Source organism: Drosophila guanche, unplaced genomic scaffold, assembly GCF_900245975.1.
Source record: "Drosophila guanche unplaced genomic scaffold, DGUA_6, whole genome shotgun sequence".
NCBI lineage: Eukaryota > Metazoa > Arthropoda > Insecta > Diptera > Drosophilidae > Drosophila > Drosophila guanche.
The window spans coordinates 285,025-303,243 of NW_022995747.1; the positions used below are offsets into that span (position 1 = coordinate 285,025).

General features: G+C 44.4%; 4 protein-coding genes across 10 annotated transcripts in view; 2 read left to right on the forward strand and 2 right to left on the reverse strand.

The window, feature by feature from the left end:
- The first annotated feature begins 106 nt into the window (after window positions 1-106).
- LOC117583382 lies at window positions 107-2,057 on the forward strand. Its single transcript, XM_034271667.1, has 6 exons — window positions 107-229; window positions 299-408; window positions 471-605; window positions 675-1,036; window positions 1,105-1,256; window positions 1,308-2,057. The coding sequence occupies exons 1-6, from the start codon at window positions 141-143 to the stop codon at window positions 1,945-1,947; spliced, it is 1,488 nt and encodes a 495-aa protein (XP_034127558.1). The 5' UTR covers window positions 107-140; the 3' UTR covers window positions 1,948-2,057.
- A 37-nt stretch (window positions 2,058-2,094) lies between these two features.
- LOC117583383 lies at window positions 2,095-3,008 on the reverse strand. The gene is made up of 2 exons (XM_034271668.1): window positions 2,531-3,008; window positions 2,095-2,460 (listed from the first exon to the last, which is right to left on the reverse strand). The coding sequence occupies exons 1-2, from the start codon at window positions 2,948-2,950 to the stop codon at window positions 2,128-2,130; spliced, it is 753 nt and encodes a 250-aa protein (XP_034127559.1). The 5' UTR covers window positions 2,951-3,008; the 3' UTR covers window positions 2,095-2,127.
- A 959-nt stretch (window positions 3,009-3,967) lies between these two features.
- Window positions 3,968-4,964, reverse strand: LOC117583384 (osteocalcin 2-like). Its single transcript, XM_034271669.1, has 2 exons — window positions 4,878-4,964; window positions 3,968-4,804 (listed from the first exon to the last, which is right to left on the reverse strand). The coding sequence occupies exon 2, from the start codon at window positions 4,767-4,769 to the stop codon at window positions 4,056-4,058; it is 714 nt and encodes a 237-aa protein (XP_034127560.1). The 5' UTR covers window positions 4,770-4,804; window positions 4,878-4,964; the 3' UTR covers window positions 3,968-4,055.
- Window positions 4,965-10,978: 6,014 nt separating this feature from the next.
- The window catches only part of LOC117582987 (tropomodulin), a 45,726-nt gene continuing 38,485 nt past the window's right edge, over window positions 10,979-18,219 (forward strand). For 2 of the 7 annotated variants that reach the window (XM_034271122.1, XM_034271121.1), the window contains exon 1: window positions 10,982-11,558. In XM_034271122.1, coding sequence (XP_034127013.1) covers window positions 11,307-11,558 — 252 coding nt within the window. In that variant the 5' untranslated portion in view covers window positions 10,982-11,306. Of the gene's footprint in view, window positions 11,559-16,622; window positions 17,057-18,219 lie in introns of those variants that run through there. The other 5 variants (XM_034271130.1, XM_034271128.1, XM_034271136.1 and 2 more) reach the window with 4 other exon arrangements.

The following is an 18,219-nucleotide window of genomic DNA, read 5'->3' on the forward strand; positions in this document are numbered from 1 at the left end:
AGCATAAAACCCACACAAGAGGACATAAATTGTAGGTACTGTTCGAAAATATATTGCAGTTAACATATCGATATATCGATACATACAAATATCGCTGCGGCAATTCTAAAGTGCATTAAAATGTAAAATTATTCAACAATATGGCTGAACCACCGAATCTCACGGCCCGAGAAGTGCAACAGGTATTAGCAGAGATTCTCAGCCATGGCGAGGACATCACCTGGGATCTGTGAGTACCCGCACGGAATCCTTTGTCCCTCACTTGAAATCTATAGATGGCCAATCCCTGACCTGACAGATTGCTGCAGAATCAACGAGACATTCTGAAAAGCAAAGTTGAGGAAATATTTAATCGTCAATTTGGTACATCAGAGACATCAAGAATTCCGGATTACGTTTGGACTCTACGTAAGCAGACTCCGCGAAACAACAGTTCCGTCACTAATCCATATGTATATACATATATTTAGGTAAATACACCAATGGCCAGTCCCTATCTGCGCTGTTCTTTGTGGTTATTGTGAATGGAGTGACCGACTTGAAGAAGGCAGAGAATAGCAGATCCTGGTCGATCCACCCAGTTTTCCGCTGCCGTCGCTGCGTTGGTAATGTCGTACATTAAAGTAGTTTCAAAATGATCCAACTGGATATGCCTATCACTATACTACTTTCAGCCGACACGGATGGAGGGATGAGCAGCAGCCGAGACTGTTGCGTGATGTATGTGGATCAAAGCGGGATCTTTGAGGACTGGGATACATACTTAAAGCGCACAGCTCTTTCCCCAGGGGTTATGGTAACCTGTGATCGAGGCGTCTACAAGCTGATCGATGGCCAGGTTGAGCTAAAAACTTATTTGATAACGGAGAAAATGTACACACGCAATGCGTGCTTCATAACGTCTGAAAGTCTGAAGGCAGCTTCGGAATTGCCTGGAGTGCATCGGCTTTACTCGGCATCAAGCTCTAGATATATATTGCAAGTAAATGAAGTAGAACATATAAGAGCGAGCGACAAAGTGCTATATCTGCTTTTGGTAGGCATCGTATGATACACTTAATCTCTGGTATATGTATGAAAAACGTTCTATTTGTGCTCCCTCAGAGGCGTGTTGATGGGGAGAAGGTCGATACTCCAAGTGCAAGGCTGCTCTCCGAGTCGTTGGTTCTGTTTACGCACAGCGTCAATAACTTTCGCCTGGCGTCTGAAATGGTCAACAAAGCCACTTATCGCACAAGCCTAAGCAGCTACGTACAGTAAGGTACTATCCATGAAGACCTGCCAGACTAATGACTTTGTTTTTGCAGGAACACCTTTAAGAAGATCTCCGAAGAAGCCAAGGCCATGGAGTCGTCCACACAAGGCAGGCTGGACCTCATACGCAGCGTCAATGAGGTACCCACAAAAAAGGAGCTCGAAAAACTATTGAAAACCAGTGGAGTTGGTGGCCACATTTCGGGTGAACCGAAACTACCCGCTGAACCTAGTAAGGTGCCACCAAATCTGCTGCAGATCCGTTCAATCAACATTAATGGTCAGGACATCCAATTGGCCGACTACGGAGAAGCTATCATTGCTAACATCTCAAGCGCTGAGAGCTTCGAGGATCTAATCACCAGCATGGCCGAGCACTGGAAGCCAGACATGTGCAAGCTGGTGCTCCGAATGACGCAGACCTTTGTGGAAAGCACCAAAAAGGAGTTTTGGCTGAAGTACCACCTACCCACGGAATCGGTGCTCTATCAGATCATTCGACAAACACTGAAACTCCATGCGAGCTTGGACCACAAAGAAGTCTCGGAGGCATTGCCCGATATTCTGAGAAGCGTGCGCTGCTATTTCGCCTCCCGCAGTCCCCTTTGTCCACCAGAGTTTCTGAAGAAGTGCCCCAAGTGCGTGGGTTACTACAATGAGGGTACGCGGCAGGTGACTGAATCTGATGTATGATCTGATATATAATATGCCTTACACTTACATATATGCATGTTTACCAAGCGAAGCATTTGAATAGGTTTTTATATCTTACGGCACGAAGGGTGTTCTTTTTTATTAGCTATCCTGTATGAAAATATATTTTTGTATATTTAAAATATCAAATTGAGCAGCGATATTTAAAGAAGTCGCTGTCTAATAGTGATAGTTTTTGTTAATTGCCTTGCATATTTTCGTTCTTAGATTGACATAGATATCCATCTCGTAGACCAGGTTATGTACATTCCTGCGAAATGGCAAGACTCTGGCGGTGTCTTCAAAGGATTGCTTTGCCTGACGCAAGCGGCGATGGATCTCGGCCAAATCGTGCCGCTGTCCAATTGATAACTCCAGGTCATTGGAGACCATGGCCGAGAACAGGCTGGCAGTCTCAGGGGAGATCTTGAAGTTGTAGCCAACACTGAGTCTCTGCTTAGTTGCCGCGTCGTTAATGAGCACCGTGTGGGAAGCTTGCGCAGAGTCGTTAGACTAGGAGTGGAGTGAATATTAATACAATTAGAATTTGTTGTAATAGTTGTGCCTTGGGGCTTCTATTTACCGTTGGTAACGCGCTGGCCAGGCGAAAGTCCCGATTCGCCTTCAGCAGGAAGCACGTGGAGAGCTCGGCATTGGGCACGTACTGATAGCCCTGCTTGATGCGACGAAAGCACGGATGCAGATCCAGCAGCCTCAGGCGCTTTTTTACCTTTGTCGCCAATTGATAGGTGTTCACAATAGGAAGGACTTCGTGTAGAAATTTGTCACACGCTTCATGTGGAGTGAGATCTTCAAACTCGGCCACATCCGTGGACCATTCGTTCCAGGCAGAAACATCCTGTATATAAAAAAGCCGGCCCAAGCCGACTGCGTGCTGAATCAAGCTATCGTGTAGGTGTGCGAGAGTGGTGAGCAATTGCGTTGGTACGGTCGCGGCTCCGATGTTTGCAATGACGATCTCTTTATCTACAGTTTCGCTCATGTTATTTAGTACAAATTAGTTAAATCATAGTTCGAAACGGCTCACACATTCAATGGTATATTTCATAAATCGATACTTATGAAATATCGATAGCCATCAACACATAGCATCAGATATAATTGTTTATTTTAATGTCATTACATTATGCTAAAATACTATTGCGAGTGAACAATTTTAATCAGAATATTATGCGTATTCAAACAGTGCTTTGGTTGGATTTAATTTCTGTATAAATGTGAAGCGATACTTCTATTTCAGTGCCGCCCATCCCTAATAAAATAATAAGCCTAGAAAATACCAAAATGGAGAAAGAACTGCAACAGAAATTTAAACAATAAAAAAAAAACAAATTGTATATATATATAATATACGAATTATATTTTGTATATTTCAATTTATTATATTATATAACCATCGCATCGCGAATCGTCTCCTCAAAGCTTATCATCGACAGCCAGAGAAACTTGGCCATCACTACAAAGTACCCAGCCTGTCCACTTCTGTGTAGCGCCAAAAATTTGAATTTCAACCAAATTGGCAACGTAAATCCTTTATTTGTATATACATACGTACATAAGTATGTATATTTACCAAAAAGGGGCAATGCGCTTTTGACTTTCGCAGCCATTTAATGCGTGCTAATAATTACACTACTCGACAAGATTTTGCCGCTTCGATACAGACCAACATTTTATGAAAGATAATCTGTTTTTTCTATGGCAGAACTTTTTTTTTATGGTTATGAGAAAAAAAAGGCGCTACCTTTAAAAAAAGAGCTACCGTTACAAGAGAATAATTTTAAAATTCTTCAAACAAGTTTTTTTGGTTCGAAGCGGGAACAAAAAGTTTGATTTTGTCGAGTAGTGTTATCTTTCCATTCCGCGTTGCCATTCCTTGTTTTCTTCTGTATATTTCTCCTTTTCTTTCGGACCCGGCAACCACACACACTCGTAAGCTATTGCACCCTCTCTCTTCCACACAGTGTCTGGGTGCTTCGATTTAGTCTTATAAGCATAATTTGAAAGTTCTAGAATCTGGATATGTTTTTATTTAGATGTTGAAATCTAATTACATAACTATTAGTGGGTCTATATTATTATTATTATTACCCGCCTGTGGTCCCTGCCAGATATATATCCATGGCTTTCTTATTTAATATTAGCGTCTCTCGACGCCTGGGTATTGGCTGTATGTTAGGCAGCCGAGTACCGTTTACTGCGTTAAGGCTCATATCAGAGCTTATAAAATCATCAGAGTCATAATAACTAGGAAAATACACCCAATTCCGTGCATCTGCCGCCAAGGCACTGGACGTCGGGCGGGGATCGTCGCCGGCTTCCGACGGGACGACCATTTGGGTTTTCCCACTGGACTGTGATGAACTTGATATGGTTGTGGCACTGTCCTGCCTAGCTACCGACGTCGGCGACGAGGACGAGGAGGACAGATTGAGCTCATGATTGTCCAAGCCGCGGTACAGCCGCTTCCGTTCGCGCTTGGGTTCCGCCACTGCACTGGTCGTCGGGCGGGGATCGTCGTTGGCTTTCGACGAGACCTGCCTAGCTACCGACGTCGGCGACGAGGACGAGGACGAGGAGGACAGATTGCGCTCATGTTTGTCGAAGCCGCGGTTCAGCCGCTTCCGTTCGCGCTTGGGTTCCGCCACTGCACTGGTCGTCGGGCGGGGATCGTCGCTGGCTTTCGACGAGACCTGCCTAGCTACCGACGTCGGCGACGAGGACGAGGACGAGGAGGACAGATTGCGCTCATGTTTGTCCAAGCCGCGGTACAGCCGCTTCCGTTCGCGTTTGCGTTCCATCGGTTCCTTGTGTTTTTTACGCCAAATTACAAAAGCTGAGATAAAGAAAAATATAAAAGTAGTTAGATTAGCTCCTGTGATCAATTTATGTTTAAAGTGCAATTTTACCTCGATCAATATTCTTGCGCGGCACGCGTCCGCACAGTTCTGTTTTGAAAACGTAAAAGAATAGGCGTGTGAGAAGGAGTACAAAAGCTTAGCGATGACCAGGGCTCGGCACGGCCTTATCTATCATCTATTGTGAATAAGCAAGGCTCTGCCGCGTCGCTGCCGCTCACGTACGCGGATATTACAGTTATTCGTACCAATACGAATGTTTTTCGGGGTACCGTACGAAAAAACGGCGCGTTCCCTGCTAAAGACCAACCGTACTTTCCCCCGCCTCCGATTACCACATGCTGCTCTAATTACGCACAGCATGAACATATTCAGGTTTTATGCAATAACTATAGTTATTTAACATTACCATCACCTTATTTTAGCATATTTGTTAATTTTATTACTCCTTCCTCTCTTAATTTCTTAATTGAAAATAGATAAATAAATAAATACCATAAACCATACATATATTTTCTATAGTCACATATTAATATATATTATTTAATATTTAGTTGTTCATTGTTCATTAGGTTCCTATAGCTATATTAGCGAGCTTTCAAACTCCCTTAACGAAGCAAGGAAGCATTCATGGTGCGAAATTTGCATTAAAAGCTTAAGTGTCGACAAGAGGAAATCCTCTCTTACCAAAGCACTCGCATGCACCATTAGGGATCGTTTCAACAGGTGCGAAAAAGGTGGGAGCTTTGAAAAGTTCGTTCTTTTGTACCTGCTTGCCATACCTTGCGGTCACATTCCAGAGAGAGGATTAGGTCAGCAAGATCCTTTCTGTCTCTCCTCATTTTTGCGTCTCAAATGTGAGCAAAAAAAATCCCACAGAAATATCCAAATAAAATGTACAGCCACACTTACATATAACGTAAACCTTAAATCAAACAATTTCAAATATTAATAATGACTCTATCTTAGACTGACATGCTTTTAACCTTCCTTGCAATGCCTTCCTTGTATATACATATCGATCTAGATATATTCTCGGGATCTGCATATTTTTCTTGAGATGGCTTACCAACACAGATGGAATGTTTTTGCATTGATTGGAGGCAGAGACTTCCAAAATTTTTTTAATTCGAGGAAATCCGTCCCTCCATGGGTAGCAAATGTTTAACCCATTGTCGTTTTCTAGTCACAGTTCGTTCCGTTTTGTCGATTGGAATCATATCTCTCGATTTGGAAATTCCGTTTAATATTAAGAGTCAGCTGGAAGCGTAAGCGCAAGTTAATTTTCTTCAAGGTTGTCTCAGTTGAGTACCTATTTTCTGTCGGAGTGTTTAAAAAAGAAGTTTTACAAAAAATCCAGCCCTGGTTTATTCACTTTTACCACTATGTTCTCTCTCTCTCTCTCTCTTTATTTCTGTAATTTTCTGTGTACTATGTATGTATAATGTAAATTTAAATACGCTGCAGTGGCGCCCTCATGGCGCCAGCGGGAACAAACTCAAAATATATGAGTTAATGTTAATGTAAATTTACATACCTGGGCGCGAAGTTCAAATGTGTATCTTATTCTTATATAGGGCCAATCTGAGCGGGAAGTGCAACATTTTGAGACTGTTTTTCTCTTTTATTTTAAGGCCGTTTTGGAAGAGACTTTTGCCCAATATGATCTACCACAAGGTAAGCATACTCCGCCCACTTGTTGCTGTCAAGCCAACACACAAAAGGAGAGTTCAGTGTTCATCTTTCCCGCAGCTGTCAAAGTTTTGCCGAATTCGATGCGTGGAAATTAATGCCCAAAAAAATAAGAGAAGCCCATCAATCTGCAGACAGCTGTCAGCAAACTTTCCCCCCATCAGCCCCACCCACACCAAAAGCCCCACACTCAACCAAACCGAATAGAATCCTGCAGACCCGAATAAAAGGAGCCACATTTTACGTAGCATTCGTTTTCAAATTAAAAGAGCCATCGAAGTGTGAAGAAAAGTTTGCAGCAAACGGAAACGAAATTGAAAACTGTTGCATACTTTAGGCAACCGCAAAACAAGTCCTCGACGGGCAACTGGTGAAAGGACCCCCGCCGCCCACTACCAGCACCCCCTTTGACCAGGTCGAAAAATGATTTCCGTTCATAAATCATCATAATGACGAAGCAGCACACACAGAGGCAGAGGCAGAGGCAGAGGCAAAGCCAGAACCAAATGAAGACGAAAACGTTTGACCAGCGAACGATTGGAGAGTGAGTGGAGAGTGCGCCCCTGCGTTTGTCTGTCACGCACATGGACCAGACTAGACTTATTTCGACTAGAAAGTATCCTCTACTTCAGACTTGAAATTTACTTTTCCCTTTTCTATGCACGACACGATAAAAAATGGGTCGTGCCAAGCTCTGCTGCAATGGGATTAGTTTAGTGTCTAGTATTTACCATAAATTATGGTGTTCAAACATGGACCATGGCATCTATGCTCCACGACTACAGGGTATGCACAGGCCAGAGAGCTGGAGGCTTACACGGGGGCCACACACACGTGCGAGCTGTGCGTGTGACGTCAACAAATGGCGCTGGTGCTGGGAAACGGCACGAAATGAAATGTTTTAATTAGACAAAAGAGCAAAGCAACTATTTGTTTCCATTTCTGTTTCGCCTGTGCTGTTTACTGTCCACAGCCCGCAGCGTTGTTCCCGCTCCTGAGAGGACACCAGAGCTCCGAATTCGACTTGGACTTGGGACAGTGCCAAACCATTTCGTTCCGCAGTTGAAGCGAAGCCTGCAGCTGCTGATAAACCTTCCAGCCAAAGCGATTGCATTCTCTTTTTACCCCACTCTGTGTCTTTGTTTTTCTGTATGTTGGAGATGCGGCGAGAACTGCGTTTCTCGTTTCGTGAAGGGAGAGCTTCACATAGCTCAAGAATTGTGGGGAAAATTGCTCATTCTCTCGGAGATTCCGTATAACTGCAGGTTTATGCATGCCAGACGGTGTTGCCTTCCCTATAATCTCCCTCCCCTCATTCCAGTGGGGTCTCTAGTGCTGCTCCCTCCTGTAGGTATGCGATGGAAAATCTCACCCAGTGTGAGCATCCGTTTCAGGTCGGATTGCAGGACTGCATTCTTAGCCATCTCTGTTGGCCGTCCATCCAACCCTTCCACCCTTCCACCCTCCCTCCCTCTCGCACTGTCTCTTGACGGAATTTCTCCTGGCTTGCAGTTAAAGGGAAAATTGCAAGCACAACAACTCTCGAGTGGACCAGGATGTGTGTGGCAGAAGGAAATCTGAACTTTTCAATGGTTCATTCTTCCCAGTCCCCAGTCCCATTCTTCTGAACTCGATTAGGGGCGGTGCTGAGGAGTGAGGTGGGTGAAATTCTCTTGAAGTCGCAAGAAATCGCTTTCGGTTTTCCATTTTTGCATACTGCCAATGCTCAGGGAAAATTGAGACTGAAACAAAACTTTTCTGCACTTCCGAGAATTATCTTTGTGCGCTACACATGCCGCTCTTTCTGCCTCCCTATACTGCCCCTTCACAGCCTCTAGGTCATAGAGAGTCAACGACACTTGCCACAAAGAGAGAGAGAGAGAGCGAGAGAGCGAGGGAGCGAGAAGTGGGGTTGCCTTGTTGGCTTATAATAAAAAGTACTTCATTTACTTTGTGCAATTTACAACTGTGAAATAAACAGGGAAAAGCCAAGGCCAAGGAAATGTGAGGAGACCAAAAGGAAGTGCGGTCACGCTCTGCACACCCACTCCACTTCCCCCCTTCACCCCTTCTCCACACACACACGCGCTACACAGGGTATACGGGGGGCTGTCATCGCTTTGTTTTATTACCCGTTCGTTCGCTTTCCTTTCAGCTCGTAGCCCTTGTTTCGCTCTCTGTTTTCCCTATAATTTATTTATGCATGTATTTTTATTAAAGATTTCCATGGCGTCGTTGTCGTTTCGTTCCTCTCGTTATCGTGACTGTCGTCAGCCGCCAGTCCCCAGCCAGTTGTTGACAAAGAAATTACTTATTAATCATATTTGAGCGCTGATTCCACAACGCCAAAAGGATCACGAGTGGATGTTGTGGTGGGCCGGCGGCATCCCTATATAGAATATATGTATGTATGAACCACATAAAGATGAGTGTTATCCTTTGGCTTTGTGGGATGTGTCACTCGATAGATAGTAGAGAGCAGCTCTTTCGGTGCCCCATTTCGAAGCCCATAATTGCATTTTCCCATCAGACAGAGAACACAGAGAGATCCATTGGATGTACATATATGTATGTACTATGTATGTACATATTTATGTGTATAGTACAGCCATTTGTCTCGTTTCTTGTCGCATTTCCCTCCTCGCTGCGTTTTGGGGATGGATAGCCGAAAAGACATTTTCGAAAATTAATTTTAGAATATTTCGTCTTTCGTGTGTTTCCCGCTTTGTTTACCCATCGCACCACGGGGAGAGGGGTGATAGGGGGCAGGCATTGGAACACTTGTCTTTCATATGTCTTGCAGTCCCCCAATGCGATACAGGAAGTCCGCACGGTGCTGGTCCGCTGTCAAAATGGTAGCTCCTAGCAGCAGCAGCGGCAATTGAAAGCATTTGCTAATCAAAATCACATTCATATGGAAATCAAACACAAGGCGGAGGCTGTCCGCCACTTGAGATGGAGATGAAGATGAAGATGAAGATGGCCGACCCACAGATGCCCTGTCAGTCGCCTTGGGTGTATGATGCCTGCGAGGAATGGATGGAATGGATGTGGATGGACAGTCGTTTCGGGATACCAAGTGGGCTGAAGCTGTATGATTTGCTTTTTCTTATGAGAATATAACAATTGTAACACAGAAGAAGTAACCCAAAAGCTTGTTTCTTTGTCGCTCTATATTGGGCTCCATTATACAAAGTGCAACAAGAATAGGAATGAGTATCCCAAGGTCCATCACCAATCTGCACCCTCTCTTTCAGTCTTGCTGCCTATTGTTTAACGGCATGCTCTGGGAACACACCACCAAAATAGCTCCACGCATGTGAGACTGGCTCTCTAGATGGGTGAGGTGTAGAGGGTTGCAGGGGTGGTCTGTGCAGCAGCAGAGGTTTCAAATTTGACGCGCCTCGGACGTCAGGAGGCAGCCGCACTAATTGCAGTTGCCAAGGCAGCGAAGCAGCAGCCGCCTGGCTAACGGGAAAATTGCAACAGGCGGACAATTAGCGGGACCTCTCATTCACTTTTGTTGTGGCCAAAGCCAAAGCTAAAGCAAAAGCATCAACAGCAGCTACGCAAAACAAAAAAATTACACGGAGATCAACAGGCCAAAATGAGAAATATGTACGTCAGCAGAGGGAGCAGCATCAGTGAGAGTGGAGAGCGTGGGGCGAGAGAGATAGCTTCTCTAGTCACTGGGCTATTTCTAGCCTATCCCCCACATCCTCTCCTGCACAAATTTTCCATTCTGCTCAGCTAGCAGATACTCGCTGACCAAAGTATATTTCGAGCAGGGTGAGGAAAGACCAAAGAGTGTTCTTGCTCGCCCATCACCTCGTTATATCGGGAAAGAGTCAAAGAGAGAGAGAGAGTGGAGAAGTTGCCAAGGAAGGGCCACACCCCTATGGTAAGGCACCTTGTTGATGGTTATGCTCTCCGGCAACGGTTCCGGTGGCCTCTGGCAGCAGATTTAGAAACATAGGCAGAAGCAGAAGCAGAAGCAGAAACAGAAGCGGAATCCAAAGCAAAAGCAGAATAGCAGCAAAGCGACGGTAGCAGCAGCGGACTCGTGATCGTGTAATTTCCCTCGTGTGCGTTGTTATCCCATCTCTGTGTTCTGAATAATCCGAGTCCGAATCGTAATCGTTATTAACGAAACCAACTGAAATTATGCGTTTTTAATTGTAATTTCAATTCGTTTCGTTTCGTTTTCGTTTCATTCTCTTTTGTCGTGTGCGTGTGCCGTCGTCACGTCCCCCGACTTTGTTCCGTTGTTCCGTTATCCCTCTCTCTTTCTCACTCTCTTTGTGCCTGCCTGGCTACGTTGTTCTCGTTGTTGTGGCGCCTTTCGTCGCCACTAAATCCCAACGGTCGCTCTCACAAATGCAGTGAACACTGCCCCGAGAGGAAGCATTGAATGCACCATACAAACCCCTAAGAGCAGATCCCATCGTAAACCGTTAACCGTAAACCCCATAAGAAAATCGTGATCGCGTAGTGATCGTGAAGTGAGCAAAGGCGCCCCACGCTTGTTTATATAATAATCAGTTGCTGCCAAGAGCCAAAAGTCAAATACCGACAAAATATATTCATTTCTGGCCGATCCGATTCTTTTCAGGCAACGAAAACGAGAACAAAACGAGAAATATCTCCTGTTGTTGTATGTGTGTAATTGTTGTACGGTACCAGTGAGTGCCAGTGAGTGTCAGTGGAACGAACCAAGTGAAAGTGCTCCAAAGAAACGAATCAAATCCCAAGTAAAACCAAGAAAAACCACACAAATCCTGTCTAATCATGTCGGACATTGAGGATGTCTTTGGTGGCTCCGCCGAGGAGGCCAAGCCGGAACCGGCTGCGGATCCCAACGCCAACGCCGATGCCGATGCCGAAAGCAAGAGCAGCGTCGTCACCGAACGGACCGAGGAAGTCATCCCTGGAGAGACCGAGAAAATGGTCACCGAGACCATCGACGAGGATGGAGACGTTGTTGAGGAGACAACTGAAGTCACCCGCAAGACGGTCAAGAGAACCATGAAAATCACTGAGGTGCGTACTAAATCATTATTACGAATATCACTTCAATTGCAAGAGAAACAGAATAATCTCTATAGGGACTACAACTATTCATAGATCTAAAGGGATTACAGTCCATTAACTCACAGAAAACCCACAGATATCGAAAGATATTTCATTGAAGCATTTAGCTTATGAAACCTAATAAATCATATTTCACATGTAGGGGTCTAATCATCGTTTGCCATCCCCTTCCTCGCATCTCTTCTTCGGCTTTGTGATATTTGTGCGCTCCTTGTGATATTGGTCAAAAACATGGCGAACTCTGGGTATATTATTTATTCAAAATGCCATTTCTCTATGTGCGTCTTAACAAATTGTTGATACGGTCCCACAAATATTATAAATCTTCCCCTACATTATATACATCACATATACGAATTTAGTCGAGATCTATGGCTATATATTCACGATACATACAAATGTACATATGTACATATATCGCTATGGTTCGGCCACACTTTCTATAGGCGACGCCACGTCGAAGAAGAAAAGCTGAGGGAAAACAAATTTTGCAGCTGTTTGATTTCGGCGCAAATTATCACAAAAGATTTGGATCAAAAAACGGTCAGAATAAAAAAGGAAAATTAAATTATTGTTAAGCTGAAATCACTTAAATACTCGATGCCATGCCATGCCGCGTGAGATGCCAAGAATCTATCCTCCTCCTCTTCGGGGGAAGAACACCCAAAAAAATAAAATCTGAGACGGGACCAAGAAATGGCAACAAAAATTAAATGCAATAAATTCTGTGCCGCCAACAAATTAAAAAATAAAGAAAAACAAATACGAACATACAAACACATAAAAAATAAAAATGCAACAAAAAACAGAAAACAGAAAACAGAAAACAGAAAATAAATATTGAGGTTTTTGTGTCTTGCGGTCTGGCGCGTACTCAAGGAGTACGGCGGGATGTGCAGTGTGCCGCTTGTGCAGCATTTAATTGCCACAAATCGTTGCACAAAATTACAAATTGCATTTCCGGCTTGGCGCGGCAGCAACGCATGCAACATGCCCGCAAGCCTCCATGCCTCTCGCCATCTCCACCCCCGGCAATCTTCGATTTCTCTGGCTCCTCTCTTCTCTGTTTTACGACTGTCTGCCACAGTCTCCCCCGTACTTGCCTCATTCTCCTGCTCTGCAACAACATTTTCCCGAGTTTTATGGCAGCCAAATTAAATTTGCATTGCAATTGGCTTTTGGGGTCGGTTCGGCCTTTCTTTTTTTGTGCCGCCGCCGCCGCTGGCTTTTATGTGCCCGAAATGGAAATGGGAATGAAAACGCATGAGATTCTCTGTAAGCCAAAGAGTCCTGTGGATAAGCATGTGAGGATTGTCATTGCACTGAGAGAAATACAGCAAAAGTTTATTTAGTTTAAGGATACAGAACTATGTAGGCTTGGCACAGTGCTTTCCATCAGCATTCGATCAGTTTTCTTGTATGTGAAAATTCTTCATCCTTAGATCTATCTCTTGGGATCATATTTTCTTTCAGTGCATACATGTGTGTGTGTGTGTGGGAGTGGGAGTGGGAGTGTCCACATGTGTCGTCGGGTTGTATGCCTCTGTGGCTCCAGGCGGAGCAGCTTATGGAACTAATTGCGTTGCCGCCTGTCAGGATCCGTTCAGACTTTGCAACGCGGGGCAGAGCTCATGAACTGCTGAACTTCTGCCACTTGCTTTCCCCCATTTTTGTCTTCTTTGTAACTTTTGCTAATGAGTCACGTAGCATTTTTGTCATTTTTATGCGCTTAACAGGTCAAAGTTCCGGCCGCAAGGGTACGTGCCTAGGAGCCAGAGTTCAAATTGCAGATGCAAAATTAGTTAAATAAAGTCTGGCTCTGGCTTTGGCTTTGGCTCTTCCCCTTTTCCTTTTCCTTTTCCTCCCATTAGGAAAACCGTCATAAATTTCACAGTTGATTTAACTGTTGTTCCGTTGTCCGTTGTCCACTGGCTGTTTGCTGATTTGATTTCCCATTTCCCAATGTATTTAGGCAAATCTTTGCTCCGACTCTGACTCCCGACTATCGGGTCAAATGGGGCATGCTAATTTGTGCAACAAGCCGTAAACCCACACATAACCAGGCACAGCACACAGCCACAGCTGCTCCCACTCCCTCCACACACATACATAATGGCATTTCCTGGACATGTCCTGGCATTGTCCCTCTGCTGTGGCGTCCTGTCCCGGTCAGGACTCTGTCGATTAGACATCATAATATTGAGCAGAGATTAATTGGAAATCCATGTGAGTCTTAGCGCTGCGAATGTATTCGATTGGGAATACACATGAAGAAGAGAGGAAGATACATACATACATGGGTAGTGTTCTGTTTCCAGTCGATTAGCTGGGACCGCAGCTGTTTCCATGACGATTCCATTCCGATATTGATTCATTTGAAATTCGCCAGCGTTTTCCGCAGAGCTGCGGATAGCCGCAGTCCTAATCAGAAGCCACCATTATCAGCCTTTCTCTCCCATATCTGCCGCGTGCCCTTGCAACGCCGCTGACAGATGTCAACTGTGGCGCCTCTTCAAGTCAGCCAGAAAATATTGCACAGCCACAACAAATAGCTGCCACAAACAAATATCCATTATATATGGTGGTTTTCCATACACTTTCCGAGGAGGGTATTAGCGTACATGGAATTTGGAAACTAGAAAAGGGGCTTACTGGGCATCTTTTAGGGTATTCCGTGTGTTCGTATTTGTGGGCGTACGCAGCTCGAGATGACATTTCAATGTCAGTCATTTGTCGCGGCCTTTGACGCTCGCTTTGATTCCATTCACTTGTTGCAGCTTCCAAGGCGAACGGCCCCTGCCCCCCACCCCCCGGTTGACCCTATTTGTCTCTAACCCCGCCCCTTCGGGTGATTATTCATGCAATATTTTGGCTAATTTCGAGTACATTTGTTCATTCTCGTTCTCATTTGTGGCTCTCTGTGTTTTATTTATTTGGTGCCTTTGGCTGTTCAAACAATTTATAATTTTCTAATAATGCACACACACTCCCCGACCCCAGACCCCAGACCCCAGACCCCAGTCCCCTGTTGACTGAATACAATCGAAATATGTTTATATAATTGAAAAGCAAACGTTTTTGCGTGAAAACATACGAGTAGCAGGCCCCCTCGTTACCCTAAAGCGTGCATATATCATACATGTATATGCATACATATGTGCATACATAAATACATACATATATGGAGTATATGTAGTATGCTAGTGTATAAATAAGTCTGCCAAATTGTGTGCGGCGCACGGGACGTGTGATGAACGTGCCATTTATTGCGCTGGGCGATTTGTAGCTCCCCCTTTTGCGTCGACTCCTTTGGCATACAGGAATATCCGTTTTATGACTAGCATATATTTCATGTAATTTTCAGACACTTTTCCTTATTTATTTATCCAGATCTCACCCGAAATCACTCTATGTCCGCCGCTACTTTGACCTGCCGCAACGGAAATTTGCCCATTTCTGAGAGTCCCCTCAACCTTCCACCCCCACGATTGCCCCCTCTCTTTTTCGAGCGTTACAAACAAATAATTTCCTTCTTGAATTGAAAGCGAGTGTCGGGGGGCGGATATTCTATTCTATTGAGAATTTATTTCAATTACATTTGTGCGGGCAGCAAAAATCTCAACAAATAAAATTCAATTTATTCAAATGTTTTGCGTAGTTTTCCCCACTCGAAAGGGGTGGGAGCAAAGCGGAGGCACAGCAAAACAACGAAAATACAAACATAACAATGTTGTCTGTTTGGCAAATCAATGAGGAAATTTGCAGACTTTCACGAGCTCTCTTCTCCTCATCCTACTCCGCAGTTGAAAGGAGGTTCCAGGCGGAACCAAATGCAAATTCAACTCAACTCGACCGGCCAAGGAGGAAGAGGTCTCGCTCGCAATTAGCTGAACATTTCTTAGACCGCTTAAAAGGATCAACCTGGAAGTTCTCTAAATTGTTCCCTCAGGCAAATGGCATTTCCTTTCAATGGAAATTAAGATGGTTGCCCCTTCCTCCTGCCCACTTCAAGGACGCTCTCCTTTGGGCCGCAATTTGCAAATTAATTTGGCTGAGCAAACGAAGCGAGGCGGCTAAACATTTGCCTAACCCCATTTAACAGCGACTCAACAAATATTCGGAAATTCTGAACAACAGAACACTGACATCTGCTTGTTTACACTGCCCCGGGTCCGTTGCATTCACATCTAAATAAATAAAATCCATAAATTTGCATTTCGATTTCGTTAAAGTCGCCACAAGGACAGGGGCGTTGACACCACATCCGATTCCGATTCATAATTCCCTTGGAATTGGGCCTTGTTCCCGTTGTTCCCGTACTTTGAGTTGTGAAACTATTGTCGTGCTCATTAATGTATTCACTTTGCATATAATAATAGGATTAGGCGTAAGTAGGAAACTGAAGAGGTAATGCAGAATTTTGAAGTACGGTTTAGATACATCACAGGTTTGGGATGGAATTCGAATGGAATGTACACATCACCAATTGTCATTCAATATCCTTCTTATATTTTAGCTGTCAGTTCTAATATTAAGTACTCCACTGTTCGCAGAGTGTATTCAATTATCGTGTTTCAATTTGTATTCTGAACTTTTTTGCGATGCAAATTAACGAAATGCAATAACTGCAGTCTGGTTGCAATTTTCGTTGAATTTTCTCATTAATATTCGCATTAAACGAGCTGTAATCGAGGGCCTGGACGGGGTCGTGGTACGTGTATGTGAATGCCTCCCCCCCGGCACTTATTACGGCCACTTGACAATGGCCGCCAGGGACCCATTTCCGCTTGCCGACGATGGTATGCGAATTGCTTCGAACTGGCAGAAATGCCAGGAATTTGTCAACGCCCAGAAATCGAAAGTTGAGATATATATAGAGATAGATAATATATTTTATTGCATTGTAGAACAGAGAACAACGGACCAGACCCACAACGTCAATTGGCACTTTGATTGCATTTCGATGCAGTTTCCGATTTTATTTCAGTTGCATCGCAAAACCCCGAAACAAAGGAACGCCAAACGGTCGAAGTACCCCCAAAATACTTTTCAATCCCACCGAAACTATTGATTTATTGCTGGAATGGCATATCCCATTCATTCGGAAAATAAATAGATTAGTTTCTGGCCCTCTGTCCGTACCGTACTCGCTCTCTTGCGTAGTTTGTGACGCGCGATCTCCGTGTGTGTCTGTGTGTGTGTGGGTGTCTGCGTGTGTGCGTGTTTGTTCCGCAAGTGATCCATAAAAATATTGTACAATTCTGAAAGGAAAACTACGAAAATTTCAATTGAAATTGTGCGCAATACGCGTACAAATATTGCCCCACAATCATTCAAGCTAATTTCTATTCGATTTTGGCAAAGCGGATTAGGCCTGCCCGAAGCGCCCCTCCACCCAACACCCTACAGGAAGCCAAACGGTCGTCATGGCCATCCTAAAAGATTTGGTAAGTAGTCCGCATTCAGGGCCGGATCCAGGGGTGGTCTTCTCGCCATCAATCTCATGCATCGTCTGACGTTTAAGTATAATGCGAATTTGGCCAGCCGAATGGTCTGATGCCCTGAGAAATTATTGATTTGATTTTTTATTTTGTATTGCAAACTTCTTCCAAGTGCCTAAATTGTACTACTCTGTAGCAGGGTATTCTATGCCGAACCGATTCGTCGTTCCCTTTCTGTACTTTATCATTTTTTTGGTCTCTGGCATTCAATCATTTCCACAACTTTATATCTTCCTCCTCTTTAACTCTTTGGCAAATTAAAACTGTTCCACAGCGAGAGAGGGAGACAGGCAGAGCATGCATCCATCCCTAACGACTTACTGAGCAGAACAATGCTCTCCGGCAATTTCCCCCCAGAAAACAAATTTCCCAAACTTGAAACTTTTCCCTGGTCTTCTTTCGGGTTTTCTTGTTGCTTTTCTTGTTGTGTGTTTTCCTGCGCTTGCCACTTGGGTGTGAAAATCACTTGTCAATCTTTTATGTAAAGAAGTCGCCAGCATCGTCGTCGTCGCTGCTTTTGTCACCTGCCGCTCTGCGCCTCCATTCCCCTCTCCCTACACTGCTCTGCTCTGCGCTGCTCTGCTCGGCTCGGCTCGTAAAATTTTGTCGTCTGCTTCCGTTTTCTTATGCTCTTAATTGTGTCTGCCATGCAGGTGCGAGTGCGCGTGTGTTGTTGCTTTTGTTGTGGTTCAAGGTGAGCAGCCGACATCGACAGCGACAGAGACGGCGACGCTTAGACGCATCTTTCAATCAGATGATTCCTCCCACCCTCCTCGGCAAAGCAAGCCGTTGAGTTCATTCGAACTTTTTGCCACTGCCAAGGACTTTTGCTGCCTCTCCTCTTCCTCTGTGGAAGCCTCTAACATATCTTTCCACTCCTTCTTCATCTGCCTGTTTCGACTGTTTATTTTGGCTGCGGGTTATTTTCTGCCTTCGTATTTTTCACTTAATAAAATTGTTTTCATTCGATGGGCTTGCCTCGGCGCATGGGCCAATTTGTGTAGGGTGTGGAACATACATAGAGTGCCCAATAAGTACCCAGCTTAGACAGTTCTATATTTATAAGAAGTATACTTAGAAGAAGTATGGTTACCCAGAGAGTACTCTCT